The sequence below is a fragment of the Staurois parvus genome, unplaced genomic scaffold (genome assembly GCF_062004578.1).
Source record: "Staurois parvus isolate SC_StPar_1 unplaced genomic scaffold, SC_StPar_1.0 ptg001327l, whole genome shotgun sequence".
Lineage (NCBI taxonomy): Eukaryota > Metazoa > Chordata > Amphibia > Anura > Ranidae > Staurois > Staurois parvus.
The window spans coordinates 46,610-63,280 of NW_028319123.1; the positions used below are offsets into that span (position 1 = coordinate 46,610).

At 52.8% G+C, this 16,671-nt stretch overlaps 1 protein-coding gene across 1 annotated transcript in view; it reads left to right on the forward strand.

Annotated features, from left to right (window-relative positions):
- Nucleotides 1-8,214, forward strand: part of LOC149436983 (G protein-coupled receptor 143-like) — a 41,066-nt gene extending 32,852 nt beyond the window's left edge. Inside the window, exons 6-9 of the mRNA XM_089661215.1 lie at nt 544-652; nt 2,305-2,416; nt 4,629-4,878; nt 8,102-8,214. Coding sequence (XP_089517341.1) covers nt 544-652; nt 2,305-2,416; nt 4,629-4,878; nt 8,102-8,214 — 584 coding nt within the window. The remainder of the gene's footprint in view (nt 1-543; nt 653-2,304; nt 2,417-4,628; nt 4,879-8,101) is intronic.
- The last annotated feature ends 8,457 nt before the right edge of the window (nt 8,215-16,671 follow it).

The window sequence follows — 16,671 nt, forward strand, 5'->3', positions numbered from 1 at the left end:
ATCACACGGACCGCCTGTCCGTCCCTGAATCACACGGACCGCCTGTCCGTCCCTGAATCACACGGACCGCCTGTCCGTCCCTGAATCACACGGACCTCCTGTCCGTCCCTGAATCACACGGACCGTCTGTCCTTTCATAAATCACACGGACCGTTTGTCCGTCCCTGAATCACACGGACCGTCTGTCCGTCCCTGAATCACACGGACCGTCTGTCCGTCCCTGAATCACACGGACCGTCTGTCCGTCCCTGAATCACACGGACCGTCTGTCTGTCCATAAATCATAAATCACACGGACCGTGTGCCCCCCCCCCCCCCCCACGTTCGACCTACCCTAGGCACAGATCACCTGGAGGGGAGTATGGTTTTGATGGTAATGGGTGGGGTTTATTCTGGTGGGTGTGGCCTGCTTTGAGTCCATGGGTCTATACTGTGGTAGCATGTTCTATGACTGGAGGAGCGCGGGGCATTTCATGGGAAGGGTTGTAATGACCGCCCTTCTGTAGATATGAGCTGATTATTCGTCCTCCATGTCCCCCGCAGTGCCCGCCGTCCTGAAGATGCATTGTGGGATATATACCAGCAGTGAGCGCTTCAGGAAGCACAACCTGTGTAGACGCCTTGTGGGGGTTTATGGGGCCTTCATAGCCTGGTAAGTCCAATACTCCCTGTAGAGCCCGTCTAGCCCCACTGTTTCTCGCCATGGCGAATGAGAATGCATGAGCTGATCTGCAGCCCCACAGCCAGCTGAAGGAGCGCACATGGCGGGCTGACAACGGTGCTGCTCACTGGGAGGCAGAGGCTGAGCGTTGTCGGCCTCCAATAGTAAATGCTGTTGCTGGCGGGATCTCCAGGTAACAGATTCACAAAAAATGATTTGTTCATCTACAGTGAGACTTGATGGGAAGAAGTAGATTTTGGGGTAATGATGCTTTTGGTGGAGGTTGGGGGAAGGGAGGTATAATTAAGGTGTTTGTTGTAATGGACTTCAAATGGCTCCTGAAGGTTGAAGACATTAAACCTTCTCTTAATGGTGGCCCCCGAGCCTTCCCCCAACAATGGCTCTGAGACTTCACCCAAAGGTTCGCCCAACAGTGACTCCAGGCCTTCCCCAAATGGTGGTTCTGAGCCTACGCCCAATGGTGGCTTCGGGCCTTCCTCCAACAATGGCTCTGATCTTTCACCCAAAGGTTCGCCTAACAGTGACTCCAGGCCTTCCCCCAATGGTGGCTCTGAGCCTACACCCAGTGGTTCGCCCAATGGTGGCTTCGGGCCTTCCTCCAACAATGGCTCTGATCTTTCACCCAAAGGTTCGCCTAACAGTGACTCCAGGCCTTCCCCCAATTGGTGGCTCTGAGCCTACACCCAGTGGTTCGCCCAATGGTGGCTTCGGGCCTTCCTCCAACAATGGCTCTGAGACTTCACCCAATGGGTCACCCAACGATGGATCTGGGCCTTCACCTAATGGTTTGCCCAACAGATGGTGGCTCCAGGCTTTCCCCCCAATGGTGTCTCTGAGCCTTCACTCAATGGTTCACCCAATGGTGGCTCTGAGCCTTCCCCCAACAGTGGCTCTGAGCCTTTACCTGATGGTTTGCCCAGTGGTGGCTCCAGGCCTTCCCCAACAGTGGCTCTAAGCCTTTACACAGTGGTTTGCCCAACGGTGGCTCTGAGCATTCCCCCAACGGTGGCTCTGAGCCTTCACAGTGGCTCCAGGCCTTCCCCCAATGGTGTTCACCCAATGGTTCACCTATTGGTGGTCCCAACCCTTACCTCAATGGTGGCTCTGGGCCTAACGGTGGCCCCGAGCCTTCAACCAAAGGTGGCTCTGAGCCTTCACCCAACGGTTCACCCAACAGTGGCTTCAGGCCTTTCCCCAACGGTGGCTTCAGGCCTTTCCCCAACGGTGGCTTCAGGCCTTTCCCCAACGGTGCCTTCAGGCCTTTCCCCAACGGTGCCTTCAGGCCTTTCCCCAACGGTGCCTTCAGGCCTTTCCCCAACGGTGCCTTCAGGCCTTTCCCCAACGGTGCCTTCAGGCCTTTCCCCAACGGTGCCTTCAGGCCTTTCCCCAACGGTGCCTTCAGGCCTTCACCCAACAGTGGCTCCAGGCCTTCCCCCAACGATGGCTCCGAGCCTTCCCCCAACGATGGCTCTCAGCCTTCACCCAATGGTTTGCCTAATGGTGGCCCCGAGCCCCTGCAGCCAACAGTGGCCCCGGGCTGTCCCTCCCCAGCTCTATCCTGACCCTAAAACCAGATTCCTTTGTGTACCTTCCACGCTAATCGAATGATATTTTACCTGCAGCTGGCTTGGGAATGTCCTGTGTGACTTCATGCTGCTTCTGGTGGAGGCGTTGGGGACCTCGCAGGCCCCTCGGCAGATACAAGTCGCGGCACGAACGCTCTTTGTCATTACGGTAAGAACCAATGGAAACAGGAGTAGTCCTCTGATCCGAGCCTGTGGCGGGTCCCCTCATGGGTTTAATAGAATGAGAGCAGAAGCCGGCCTTACATCGATCCAAATGTGTCTGGTTCAGCAGGGACTGGCCGATCTTCGATCCATGCATGGACTAGCTGATTGTAGACAAGTCGATCTATCGATGGACAACCAGCCTGTCACTCAGCACATCTCTGCGATACATACAGCCCCCATGTGTTATCCCAAGTACAGAAAAATACCCGCTACTCTCGTGAGCCCCATAATCCCCTATTGCCTGGGGGCCCCATGAGTTCTCAGTCTGCCCCTGAGCAGAGCAGGACTCATCCCGGGGCTGACAACGCTTGCTGGAATTGTAATGCAGCAGAGGCAGCGTTGTCAGCCCCGGGATGAGTCCTGCTCTGCTCAGGGGCAGACTGAGAACTCATGGGGCCCCCAGGCAATAGGGGATTATGGGGCTCCTGTGTCCTCACCCACACTCAAACCACACCCAAAAAAGCCTATTAAAGGTACTAGGGGCATCTCATGGGGCCCCCTACTGACTCCGGGCCCTCGGGCAGTGCCAGAATGGTCAGTCCGCCCCTGGCTCTGCTGGACTACAAAACACGTCCCTGGACTACAGAACGGCTCCACGCTATAGAGCTGAGGAAAGACTGGCAATGCCAGCAGGTGAGGAGCTCTCTGGATTTTTCGCAGATCATCGGATACTTTTCTGCACTTGCAGCATTCTAATGGGATCAAACATGGCGTCCTGTATATACATCGCGGAGATGTACTGGATATAGCGTGTGTGTATATATATATATACTCCATACTAATCACAAAGGATAGAAATCCACTCCATGTGCACCACATGCCTGTACAAACCCAGATGTTACCTTGTAAGAGTAGCAGTGACATCATCGGACCAATCCCCCTGCACAAGGAGAGGGAGCAGAGCTGTGGGAGGGTTCCAGAAGACTCCGCCCACTGCAGGAGGGGGCGGAGACCAGACCAGTCCTGCACAAGGAGAGGGAGCAGAGCTGTGGGAGGGTTCCAGAAGACTCCACCCACTGCAGGAGGGGGCGGAGACCAGACCAGTCCTCCTGCGGAAAGCGAGGGAGCGGAGCTGTGGGAGGGTTCCAGAAGATTCCACCCACTGCAGGAGGGGGCGGAGATTAGATCAGTCCTGCTCAAGGAGGGGGAGCAGAACTATGGCAGGGTTCCAGAAGACTCCACCCACTGCAGGAGGGGGGCGGAGACCAGACCAGTCCTGCACAAGGAGAGGGAGCAGAGCTGTGGGAGGGTTCCAGAAGACTCCACCCACTGCAGGAGGGGGCGGAGACCAGACCAGTCCTCCTGCGCAAAGCGAGGGAGCTGAGCTGTGGGAGGGTTCCAGAATACTCCACCCACTGCAGAAGGGGGCGGAGACTAGACCAGTCCTGCACAAGGAGGGGGAGCAGAACTGTGACAGGGTTCCAGAAGACTCCACCCACTGCAGGAGGGGGCGGAGCCAGGACCAGTCTCTCTGCTGAAGAAGAGAGAAGCAGTGAGCGGTCTTTATTCCGGGAAGTCTCACACTGGATCGCTGCACAGATATGGAAGAATCCCGCAAATCGCTCTGAGATTCAGGCAGACGTCACATGACCGATGGATTTATTACCCCAGAATTCAGATGTAGGCCTCATTCACACCATTGTACTGTCTTCACCTGTCCGGGATGCACAGGTGGCATGATGCAACCAATGACCGGTTGCTGGCTGCACGGAGCTCCGCCTACTTCCAGAATACACCTCCACACCGGTCTGTCGCACGGATCAGGACCCAATCAGGCGGCATTGTGATCCGCACTCACGCAGGTTCTTGCAGCCGGCGGCCTGTCAGTATATAACAAGTTGCCTGCATGACCCCCTGTGGTCCCGGGCAGGTGAAGACCGTCCTTCCTCCATGCCTATGGATGGCTGCACCTATGTGGATGAGCCCTTGGAGTCCCATCAAGGAGTCCTGTGAAGACGGCTCTATTTCTCGTTGGGTTTTTGGTGTCAGATCCTGTCAGATCCTGTCCTATGTGGAAATGTCTGAACCCTCAGCCTGGATCTCTGAAGGTCTCTCATTACTAACATCCAATTTTCTTTGTTTTTCGCTGTCCTACAACGTGCCGGCTGTGTTGGTGGTTAGGAGATAAGTTACAATGGCCGGCTTTGTGTTCTCAGGGTATTCTGAATCCCGTATTTTGCTGCGTGCATTCTCTGGCTTTTTATGGCTGGAGGAGTTCTGCTCCCAGTGTGAACCAATATGGCGGCATGGCAACAGAAACGCCACCTGTGACCGGTGAGGAGGAGGAGGAGGAAGACGGCGCCGCCGAAGAGGACCATCTGCTGCAAGGTAGACCATCTTCACACGCCTCCGGAAAACTCGTCATTCCCCATATATTACAGCTGATGGATTCCTATTCTTCCATGGGTAAGACCACACTGAGAAAACCGCACTTGGGGTGTGCGTGTATGTATGTATGTGTGCGTGTATGTATGTATGTATGTATGTGTGCGTGTATGTATGTATGTATGTGTGCGTGTATGTATGTATGTATGTGTGCGTGTATGTATGTATGTGTGCGTGTATGTATGTATGTATGTGTGCGTGTATGTATGTATGTATGTATGTATGTATGGGTGTGTGTGCATGTGTGTGTATGTGTGTATGTATGTGTATGTATATGTGTGTATGTATGTATGTATATGTGTGTGTGTATTTGTATGTGTGTGTGTATACAGGGGTGGACTGACCATTTGGAAACTCGGGCACTGCCCCAGGGCCCGGGGTCAGTAAGGGACCCCATGAGATGCCCCTGCTACCTTTTTCCATAGGTTTTTTTGAGTTTGGGCAAGGACACCGGGGCCCCATGATCCCCTATTGCCCGGGGGCCCCATGAGTTGTCCGCCCCTGTGTGTGTATGTCTGTGTGTGTGTATGTATGTATGTATGTATGTATGTATGTATGTATACACACACACACAGACATACACACACACACACACACACACACACACACAGTGAAGGAAATGCGTATTTGATCCCCGGCTGATGTTGAATGTTGGCCCCTCACACAGAAATGATCGGTCTAACAATGGAATGTTCGCCCCTCACACAGAAATGATCGGTCTAACAATGGAATGTTCGCCCCTCACACAGAAATGATCGGTCTAACAATGGAATGGTCGCCCCTCATACAGAAATGATCGGTCTAACAATGGAATGTTCGCCCCTCACACAGAAATGATCGGTCTAACAATGGAATGTTCGCCCCTCACACAGAAACGATCGGTCTAACAATGGAATGTTCGGTGTAACACTGAGAGACAGAATACAACAACAAATTCAGCAGAAATGCGTCTAACAAATGATGACGGATCTGCATGTTCATGAGGGAAAGAAGGATTTGATCCCCTATCATTCAGCAGGATTTCTGGCTCCCAGGTGTCTCTCATACAGGTAACAAGCTGAGATTAGAAGCAGTCTCTTAAAGGGAGTGCTGCTAATCTCATTGTGTTCCCTGTATAAAAGACACCTGTCCACAGGAGCCATCAAACCATCAGATTCCAAACTCTCCACCATGGCAAAGACCAAAGAGCTGTCCAAGGATGTCAGGGACAAGATGGTAGACCTACACAAGGCTGGACTGGGCTACCAAACTATGGCCAAGCAGCTTGGTGAGAAGGTGACAACAGTTGGTGCAATCATTCACAAATGGAAGAAACACAAAACAAGTGTCAGTCTCCCTAGGTCTGGTGCACCATGCAAGATCTCACCTCGTGGAGTGTCAATGATCATGAGAACAGTGAGGAATCATCCCAGAACTACACGTGAGGATCTTGTCAATGATCTCCAGGCAGCTGGGACCACAGTCACCAAGAGAACAATTGGTAACACACTACGCCGACAAGGACTGAAATCCTGCAGTGCCCCCGCACGGTCCCTCTGCTCAAGAAAGCCCATGTCCAGCCCGTCTGAAGTCTGCCACTGAACATCTGAATGATGCCGAGGAGGACTGGTGGGAAGTGTTGTGGTCAGAGGAGACCAAAATCCAGCTCTTTGGCATCAACTCAACTCGCCGTGTTTAGAGGAGGAGGAATGCTGCCTATGACCCCAAGAACACCATCCCAACTGTGAAACATGGTGGTGGAAACATTCTGCTTTGGGGGGTGTTTTTCTGCTAAGGGGACAGGACAACTGCACCGCATCAAAGGGACGATGGATGGGGACCTTCTTCCCTCAGCCACGGCATTGAAAATGGGTGGTGGATGGGTGTTCCAGCATGACAATGACCCAAAACACACGGCCAAGGCAACAAAGGAGCGGCTCAAGAAGAAGCACATTAAGGTCCCGGAGTGGCCTAGCCAGTCTCCAGACCTTCATCCGATTGAAAATCTGTGGAGGAGCTGAAAGTTCGAGTTGCCAAACATCAGCCACCAAACCTTAATGACTTGGAGAGGATCTGCCAAGAGGAGTGGGCCAAAATCCCTCCTGAGATGTGTGCGAACCTGGGGGCCAACTCCAGGAAACGTCTGACCTCTGTGATTGCCAACAAGGGATTGGCCACCAAGTACTAAGTCATGTTTTGTGAAGGAGATCAAATCCTTCTTTCCCTCATGAACATGCAGATCCGTCATCATTTGTTAGACGCATTTCTGCTGAATTTGTTGTTGTATTCTGTCTCTCTGTCTCTCAGACCGATCATTTCTGTGTGAGGGGCGAACATTCCATTGTTAGACCGATCGTTTCTGTGTAAGGGGCGAACATTCCATTGTTAGACCGATCGTTTCTGTGTGAGGGGCGAACATTCCATTGTTAGACCGATCATTTCTGTGTAAGGGGCGAACATTCAGCATCAGTCTGGGAGCGAATACGCATTTCCTGCACTGTATACACACATATATATATATATATATATATATAAATTAAAATATATTATTTATTATTATTTTCTGTATATTTTACAATTATATTTTAATTTTTTTTTTTTTTTCCGAAATGAGTTGTAGGAGCATAGAGCACTCTGGGATAAACTGCTCTTGACGTAGTACTGGCAGCGGCAGCATGCTCCCAGGGAAAGGAACTCTCCTGAGATCCCCAAAAAAACAGAAACAAATTTACCAATAATTCAGAGATTCCTGCACTTGCCAGTGAGAAAAGTGATCAGAAAAAACAATGTTTCATACTGTTGCTTGCTTTGTTCTGATCCCATTTCTCTCTGATGATCGCAGAAACCTCCAGAATTTTTGATAATTTCATTTTTTATAGTTTTTTGGAGGCCAATTTTGTGTATTTTTTATCTTTTTTTCTGTTTTTACGACGTGTGTAATCTCTGAAAGCTGTTAATACCGGCATGCAGTTCCTCAGGTCTTGTTTGCCAGAGACTCCCAAGATTTTTAGGAGTGTGTCGAACCTGAAATTCTAGTTTTGCCCGGACTGACCCTTTAACACTAAAAGGGAAGGTGTTGGGTGCAGCAACTAGATGCCATCCGGCATTTTTGAAGTGCGGGTGAGAAAGTATAAATGCCGGCATCTGGCTTCTCCAGTTGACCCCTCCAGTCTTCCTTTCCTCCAGCTCCGGAAACAACATCATTCATTTATCTTCTTGTAATCTTCTCTGCACCGTATGACAGGTCCTCTTCTTCTGTCCACAGAACTCAGATGTTCTTCTTTGGAAATAAATGCTGTGCATCTCCTGGGGACGAGGGATACAATGGCAGCTCCTCTTGCTGGATCTGAGCTCAAACCACGACACTCCAACATCTGAACCTTGGAGCCCAGCCTGCGGCGTGAGGACCACATTTGTCACCGTTGGTACTTGGTGTGCAGCCCTTGGATCCCAGCAGTCTTTATGGGCATGTGGACATTCATTTGTAGAGGGACAATAGTAGTGATCTTTACCAGCCTCAAGCGCCATATCCCCCATAGCCTCTTAACCTCAAGCGCCGTATCCCCCATAGCCTCTTAACCTCAAGCGCCGTATCCCCCATAGCCTCTTACCTCAAGCGCCATATCCCCCATAACCTCTTACCTCAAGCGCCATATCCCCCATAGCCTCTTAACCTCAAGCGCCATATCCCCCATAGCCTCTTACCTCAAGCGCCGTATCCCCCATAGACTCTTACCTCAAGCGCCGTATCCCCCATAGCCTCTTACCTCAAGCGCCGTATCCCCCATAACCTCTTACCTCAAGCGCCGTATCCCCCATAGACTCTTAACCTCAAGCGCCGTATCCCCCATAGCCTCATAACCTCAAGCTCCAGATCCCCCATAGCCTCATAACCTCAAGCGCCGTATCCCCCATAGACTCTTACCTCAAGCGCCGTATCCCCCATAGACTCTTACCTCAAGCGCCGTATCCCCCGTAGACTCTTACCTCAAGCGCCGTATCCCCCGTAGACTCTTACCTCAAGCGCCGTATCCCCCGTAGCCTCTTACCTCAAGCGCCGTATCCCCCGTAGCCTCTTACCTCAAGCGCCGTATCCCCCATAACCTCTTACCTCAAGCGCCGTATCCCCCATAGACTCTTAACCTCAAGCGCCGTATCCCCCATAGCCTCATAACCTCAAGCTCCAGATCCCCCATAGCCTCATAACCTCAAGCTCCAGATCCCCCATAGCCTCATAACCTCAAGCTCCAGATCCCCCATAGCCTCATAACCTCAAGCGCCGTATCCCCCATAGCCTCTTACCTCAAGCGCCGTATCCCCCATAGCCTCTTACCTCAAGCGCCGTATCCCCCATAGCCTCATAACCTCAAGCGCCGTATCCCCCATAGCCTCTTAACCTCAAGCCCCGTATCCCCCATAGCCTCTAAACCTCTAGCCTGCGGCATGAGGACCACATGTGTCACCTTTTGGTATTTAGTGTGCAGCCCTTGGATCCCAGCAGTCTTTATGGGCATGTGGACATTAATTTGTAAAGGGACAATAGTAGTGATCTTTACCAGCCTCAAGCGCCATATTCCCCATAGCTTCTGAACCTCAAGTGCCATACTCCCCATAGCCTCCTAACCTCAAGTGCCATACTCCCCATAGCCTCCTAACCTCGTTTGCCATACTCCCCATAGCTTCTGAACCTCAAGTGCCATACTCCCCATAGCCTCCTAACCTCAAGTGCCATACTCCCCATAGCCTCCTAACCTCAAGTGCCATACTCCCCATAGCCTCCTAACCTCAAGTGCCATACTCCCCATAGCCTCCTAACCTCAAGTGCCATACTCCCCATAGCCTCCTAACCTCGTTTGCCATACTCCTCATAGCTTCTGAACCTCAAGTGCCATACTCCCCATAGCCTCCTAACCTCGTTGCCATACTCCCCATAGCCTCCTAACCTCGTTGCCATACTCCCCGTAGCCTCCTAACCTCGTTTGCCATACTCCCCGTAGCCTCCTAACCTCGTTTGCCATACTCCCCGTAGCCTCCTAACCTCGTTTTTTGAGTTTGGGCAAGGACACAGGGGCCCCATGATCCCCTATTGCCCGGGGGCCCCATGAGTTGTCAGTCCGCCCCTGTATTTGCCCTTCTCCTTTTGGTTCTGTCCGCAGGCCGGGGTGACCTCATCCTTCCGGTGCGATCTCGGGGAACACTAAATCGCGGTGAGAAGGCGATCCTACGCTGTGCTATAGCGCCTCCTCACACCTCTTTGAGGGATCGCCATTCCTCGGGATCTTATTGGCTGGGTATCACTTCCGCATTATGGCGTTTTGGGGGGGGGAGGGGGAGTGTTTTTAATGTTTTCTCCCCTACAGTTTTGTTTTTTTTAACATTTAGGTTAATATGTTTCCACGGGGGAGGGGAGGGGCCACGCTGGAGAAGCCGACCTTTCATGGAGTACAAGGTCCACTTTAATAAAACCATTCCAACTAATAATAAACAGCAACGAGTCTTTGTGAGGAGATCAGATCTTGATATTCTCTTATCATGAGCACAAACAAGAGGATTGTAGGAGTCTGCATTTCAAATATTGGCTCTCGGGGCTCCGACCACTTCAAATATTGGCTCTAGGGGCCACAAATCGTCTTCTATATAACTTAACAATGGCGGTGGTGCGGGGTGATTACAGATGCAATCTGAAACACAAAGAGGAACTCCGACACAGAAGAAGTCTCATTAAATATTGTTGTTTGAAGCATGAACAGAGCTGTTGGTCTTTATTGGGTCGTGCACGAGATACACTTTTTTTTTTTTCCCCAGCTTGTCCACTTAAGGCCATCACACCCCAGCCGTCCTGAGCATTGTATACATATTCATTCCCCCACCACTTCGCTCAGCACAGGGACCTTAGAGAAATGGATGGTACTGCCAGGCAGGGTGGGCCATGGGACAGCGGTAGGACAATTAGTGTTACGTAGACCATATGACAAAGGAGTCCATAGATTGTGTAGGCCATGTGATAGGGGACTCCGCAGACTGTGTAGGCCACATGACATGGGAGTTTGTAGACCGTGTAGGCCATGTGAGATCAATGTCACACGGTCTATACTATCTACAGACTTTTATCTCACATGGCCTACACGGTCTACAAACTCCCATGTCATGTGGCCTACACGGTCTATGGACTCCCATGAGACATGGCCTACACTAGCCACAGACTCCAATGTCACGTGGTCTATACTATCTACAGACTTTTATCTCACATGGCCTACACAGTCTACAAACTCCCATGTCTTGTGGCCTACACGGTCTACGGACTCCCATGAGACATGACCTATACTAGCCACAGACTCCAATGTCACACGGTCTATACTATCTACAGACTTTTATCTCACATGGCCTACACGGTCTACAAACTCCCATGTCATGTGGCCTACACGGTCTACGGACTCCCATGAGACATGACCTATACTAGCCACAGACTCCAATGTCACACGGTCTATACTATCTACAGACTTTTATCTCACATGGCCTACACGGTCTACAAACTCCCATGTCGTGTGGCCTACACTGTCTACGGACTCCCATGTCATGTGGCCTACGCAGTCTATGGACTCCCATGAGACATGGCCTACACTAGCCACAGACTCCAATGTCACATGGTCTATACTATCTACAGACTTTTATCTCACATGGCCTACACGGTCTACAAACTCCCATGTCATGTGGCCTACACGGTCTACGGACTCCCATGAGCCATGGCCTATACTAGCCACAGACTCCAATGTCACATGGTCTATACTATCTACAGACTTTTATCTGACATGGCCTACACGGTCTACAAACTCCCATGTCATGTGGCCTACATGGTCTATAGACTCCCATGAGACATGGCCTATACTAGCCACAGACTCCAATGTCACAGTCTATACTATCTACAGACTTTTATCTCACATGGCCTACACGGTCTACAAACTCCCATGTCATGTGGCCTACACAGTCTACGGACTCCCATGAGACATGGCCTATACTAGCCACAGACTCCAATGTCACACGGTCTATACTATCTACAGACTTTTATCTCACATGGCCTACACGGTCTACAAACTCCCATGTCATGTGGCCTACACGGGAGTCTGTAGGCCACACACCATGGAAGCCATAGACAGTGCAGGCTACGTGACAGGGGAAGCCATATCCGTTGTAGGCTATAACTTCATCATCCTGAGCTTTCACAGGATTTTCCTTTAACTCCCACTAGCACAGTGTTTCTCAACTCCAGTCCTCATGGACCCCCAACAGGTCATGTTTTCAGGATTTCCATTATTTTGCACAGGTGATTTGATCAGTTTCACTGCCTTAGTAATTACCACAGCTGTTTCATCTGAGGGAAATCCTGAAAACATGACCTGTTGGGGGTCCATGAGGACTGGAGTTGAGAAACACTGCACTAGCAGGACTTGGTGGATGAGGGTAAAGGAAAGATAAGTGTGTGCGGTGGGGGAGGGGGCATAAATGTGAATTTGGTTTGCCCTGTGCAGGCTCACTTTGAATACTGGTACTGCTCCTATTGTATGTCCTGCCTGTCCATGTCATGGAAGCCTGAGCAGACCCCTCCAACCCTGGCCTCCAGATGGGCAGGAGTTCCCTCACAATAACACCGGCCTGAACTGGATATTAGACTTGGAAGAACGATGATGGATTCCTTCGACTCCTCTCCTGCCCTACATATGGGCACTGCCCAGGACTATGTACCAGAGGGAAGAAGCCTGGACCTTCCCTGCCCAGAGCTAGAGGAAACGAGGCTCTATATTGGGCCTGTTGGGGTTCTCCACAAACAGTATATCCAGGCGTCTACATCTGCTGGTGAATACAACTCCTCGTCTGCACTTTGCACCTCCGCTGACTCCACACCAATGGAATCCACTCGTTTCTACAATAGAATGTAATCTTTCCTCTGTGGCCCACTCCCTTCCACCTTCTCCCCGGCCTCGTTATCACCGGGCTGTGATTGGTCTATCAGCCCTCGCCAATAGATGTCCAATTAATGAACTAAATGTGTTTTCAAACACGGCCATTACAAACCGATTATTTTACTCGAGTGTGCGTCCAACCAGCTGACCTATGAGACGGATAGTCCAGGTGTTGGTCACCTACGTAGGATTGTGGGCCGGAGAGCAGAAATCCTTCAGATTGAACATTGCCAGACATGGAAACCATGAATGGTAAGCATGGAGCCCCTGAAGGACTCCAGCCTAAACCTATCCAATCCCAAAACTGTCCCCTCCCCCTCCTTACACCTCTGCTGACTAACCTGTGTGAGAAAGATCTATGTACTTACCTATTTGCAGCCCGCTCAGGTCCAGTCCAGGGGCGGACTGACAACTCATGGGGCCCCTGGGCAATTGGGGCATTTTACGGGACCCACTACTGATCCCGGGGCCTCGCAGTGCCCGAGTGCTCGAATGGTCAGTCCGCCCCTGGTTCAGTCATGTCAGGCTGCAGGGGAAAGGAGAGAGCACTTGACAAGGGGTGGTAATGCCTGGGAGCTGTGATGTCACCCATAGACTCCTTTGGCCCCTCCGTTGTCACTGCTCCCTCCTCTCCCCTGCAGCAGCCGCTGGCGTTATCACCAATGATGGCGTCCGTGTATTTATTAAAAAAAAAAAAAAAATCAAACATATGCAAAAGTAACTGGTGCCTGATTTCTGCCTTTGATGAGCCCTGGTGCAGCAGAATTAGGGGAGGGGCATAATTTCTGGGCCAATCAGCTGTGCAGCATTCACATGTAACACACTGATGGGAGGAGAGAGCAAAGAGATGACTTTATTGGTCTGTTGCTGCTCCTTGATTGTCCAGTCACAGGCTGGGGGCGGGGAGGTGACTCAGCTGAGCTGCTTAACTGCAGCAGAGGAAAGTCAGGTCAGCAGCCTGGCTGTGCTGTGTGGTAGGGCTGTGTAAATCCCAGGACTGGATGAAATCCGAGGACCTCTTCTGGATATATGTGATGGAGGAGTTCCCTCTTCTCCATTCTGTACAAAACCATTTACTTAAAGTGTTCACCTTTACATGGTGACCTAACACTGTACACCCCCACCCCCAGCACAGGAGGTGCTCTGCTATCAGGAGTGCCCAGGCAGGGAGGTGAGCTGCTATCAGGAGTGCCCAGGCACAGGAAGTGATCTGCTATCAGGAGTGCCGAGGCACAGGAGGTGCGCTGCTATCAGGAGTGCCCAGGCACAGGAGGTGATCTGCTAGCAGGAGTGCCCAGGCACAGGAAGTGATCTGCTATCAGGAGTGCCGAGGCACAGGAGGCGCTCTGCTATCAGGAGTGCCCAGGCAGGGAGGTGCCCTGCTATCAGGAGTGCCCAGGCAGGGAGGTGAGCTGCTATCAGGAGTGCCCAGGCACAGGAGGTGCCCTGCTATCAGGAGTGCCAGGCACAGGAGGCGCTTTGCTATCAGGAGTGCCCAGGCAGGGAGGTGAGCTGCTATCAGGAGTGCCCAGGCATAAGAGGCGCTCTGCTATCAGGAGTGCCCAGGCACAGGAGGTGATCTGCTATCAGGAGTGCCCAGGCACAGGAGGCGCTCTGCTATCAGGAGTGCCCAGGCACAGGAGGTGATCTGCTAGCAGGAGTGCCCAGGCACAGGAAGTGATCTGCTATCAGGAGTGCCGAGGCACAGGAAGCGCTCTGCTATCAGGAGTGCCCAGGCACAGGAGGTGAGCTGCTATCAGGAGTGCCCAGGCACAGGAGATGATCTGCTATCAGGAGTGCCCAGGCACAGGAGGCGATCTGCTATCAGGAGTGCCCAGGCACAGGAGGCGATCTGCTATCAGGAGTGCCCAGGCACAGGAGGCGCTCTGCTATCAGGAGTGCCCAGGCACAGGAGGCGCTCTGCTATCAGGAGTGCCCAGGCACAGGAGGCTCTCTGCTATCAGGAGTGCCCAGGCACAGGAGGTGATCTGCTATCAGGAGTGCCCAGGCACAGGAGGCGCTCTGCTATCAGGAGTGCCCAAGCACAGGAGGCGCTCTGCTATCAGGAGTGCCCAGGCACAGGAGGTGATCTGCTATCAGGAGTGCCCAGGCACAGGAGGCGATCTGCTATCAGGAGTGCCCAGGCACAGGAGGCGATCTGCTATCAGGAGTGCCCAGGCACAGGAGGTGAGCTGCTATCAGGAGTGCCCAGGCACAGGAGGCGCTCTGCTATCAGGAGTGCCCAGGCACAGGAGGTGATTTGCTATCAGGAGTGCCCAGGCACAGGAGGTGATCTGCTATCAGGAGTGCCCAGGCACAGGAGGCGATCTGCTATCAGGAGTGCCCAGGCACAGGAGGTGAGCTGCTATCAGGAGTGCCCAGGCACAGGAGGCGCTCTGCTATCAGGAGTGCCCAGGCACAGGAGGCGATCTCCTATCAGGAGTGCCCAGGCACAGGAGGTGAGCTGCTATCAGGAGTGCCCAGGCACAGGAGGCTCTCTGCTATCAGGAGTGCCCAGGCACAGGAGGCGCTCTGCTTTCAGGAGTGCCCAGGCACAGGAAGCGCTCTGCTATCAGGAGTGCCCAGGCACAGGAGGCGCTCTGCTATCAGTAGTGCCCAGGCACAGGAGGCGCTCTGCTATCAGGAGTGCCCAGGCACAGGAGGCGCTCTGCTATCAGGAGTGCCCAGGCACAGGAGGCGATCTGCTATCAGGAGTGCCCGGGTACAGGAGGCGAGCTGCTATCAGGAGTGCCCAGGCACAGGAGGCGCTCTGCTATCAGGAGTGCCCGGGCACAGGAGGCGCTCTGCTATCAGGAGTGCCCGGGCACAGGAGGCGCTCTGCTATCAGGAGTGCCCGGGCACAGGAGGCGCTCTGCTATCAGGAGTGCCCGGGCACAGGAGGCGCTCTGCTATCAGGAGTGCCCGGGCACAGGAGGCGATCTGCTATCAGGAGTGCCCGGGCACAGGAGGCGCTCTGCTATCAGGAGTGCCCGGGCACAGGAGGCGCTCTGCTATCAGGAGTGCCCGGGCACAGGAGGCGCTCTGCTATCAGGAGTGCCCGGGCACAGGAGGCGCTCTGCTATCAGGAGTGCCCGGGCACAGGAGGCGCTCTGCTATCAGGAGTGCCCGGGCACAGGAGGCGATCTGCTATCAGGAGTGCCCGGGCACAGGAGGCGCTCTGCTATCAGGAGTGCCCGGGCACAGGAGGCGCTCTGCTATCAGGAGTGCCCGGGCACAGGAGGCGATCTGCTATCAGGAGTGCCCGGGCACAGGAGGCGCTCTGCTATCAGGAGTGCCCAAGTACAGGAAGTGTGCTAATATGGAGTTCCCAGGCACAGGAAGTGAGCTGCTATTTTTCAAGAGGAATTCTAGGCAAAAATTTCTCAGAGACGTCTCTGGGCTCGGGATCAGTTCTAGATGTTCCCTAGAACACGATTTGGGTTCATCTGCATTGACATATTATTGCCTCTTCCGCAGTCTAGTGAATGGTGTATTAGAACACCCTCAGAACGTTCCTCCTCCCAACAACAACGTGTGCCGATCGTCCCGAGACAACAACGTGTGCAGATCGTCCCGAGACAACAACGTGTGCCGATCGTCCCGAGACAACAACGTGTGCCGATCGTCCCGAGACAACAACGTGTGCCGATCGTCCCGAGACAACAACGTGTGCCGATCGTCCCGAGACAACAACGTGTGCCGATCGTCCCGAGACAACAACGTGTGCCTATCGTCCCGAGACAACGTGTGCCGATCGTCCCGAGACAACGTGTGCCGATCGTCCCGAGACAAGAACGCATGCCGATTGTCCCGAGACAAGAACGTTGTCCCAATCAGCACACGTTATTTCAGGACAATCGGCAAACGTTATCTCGGG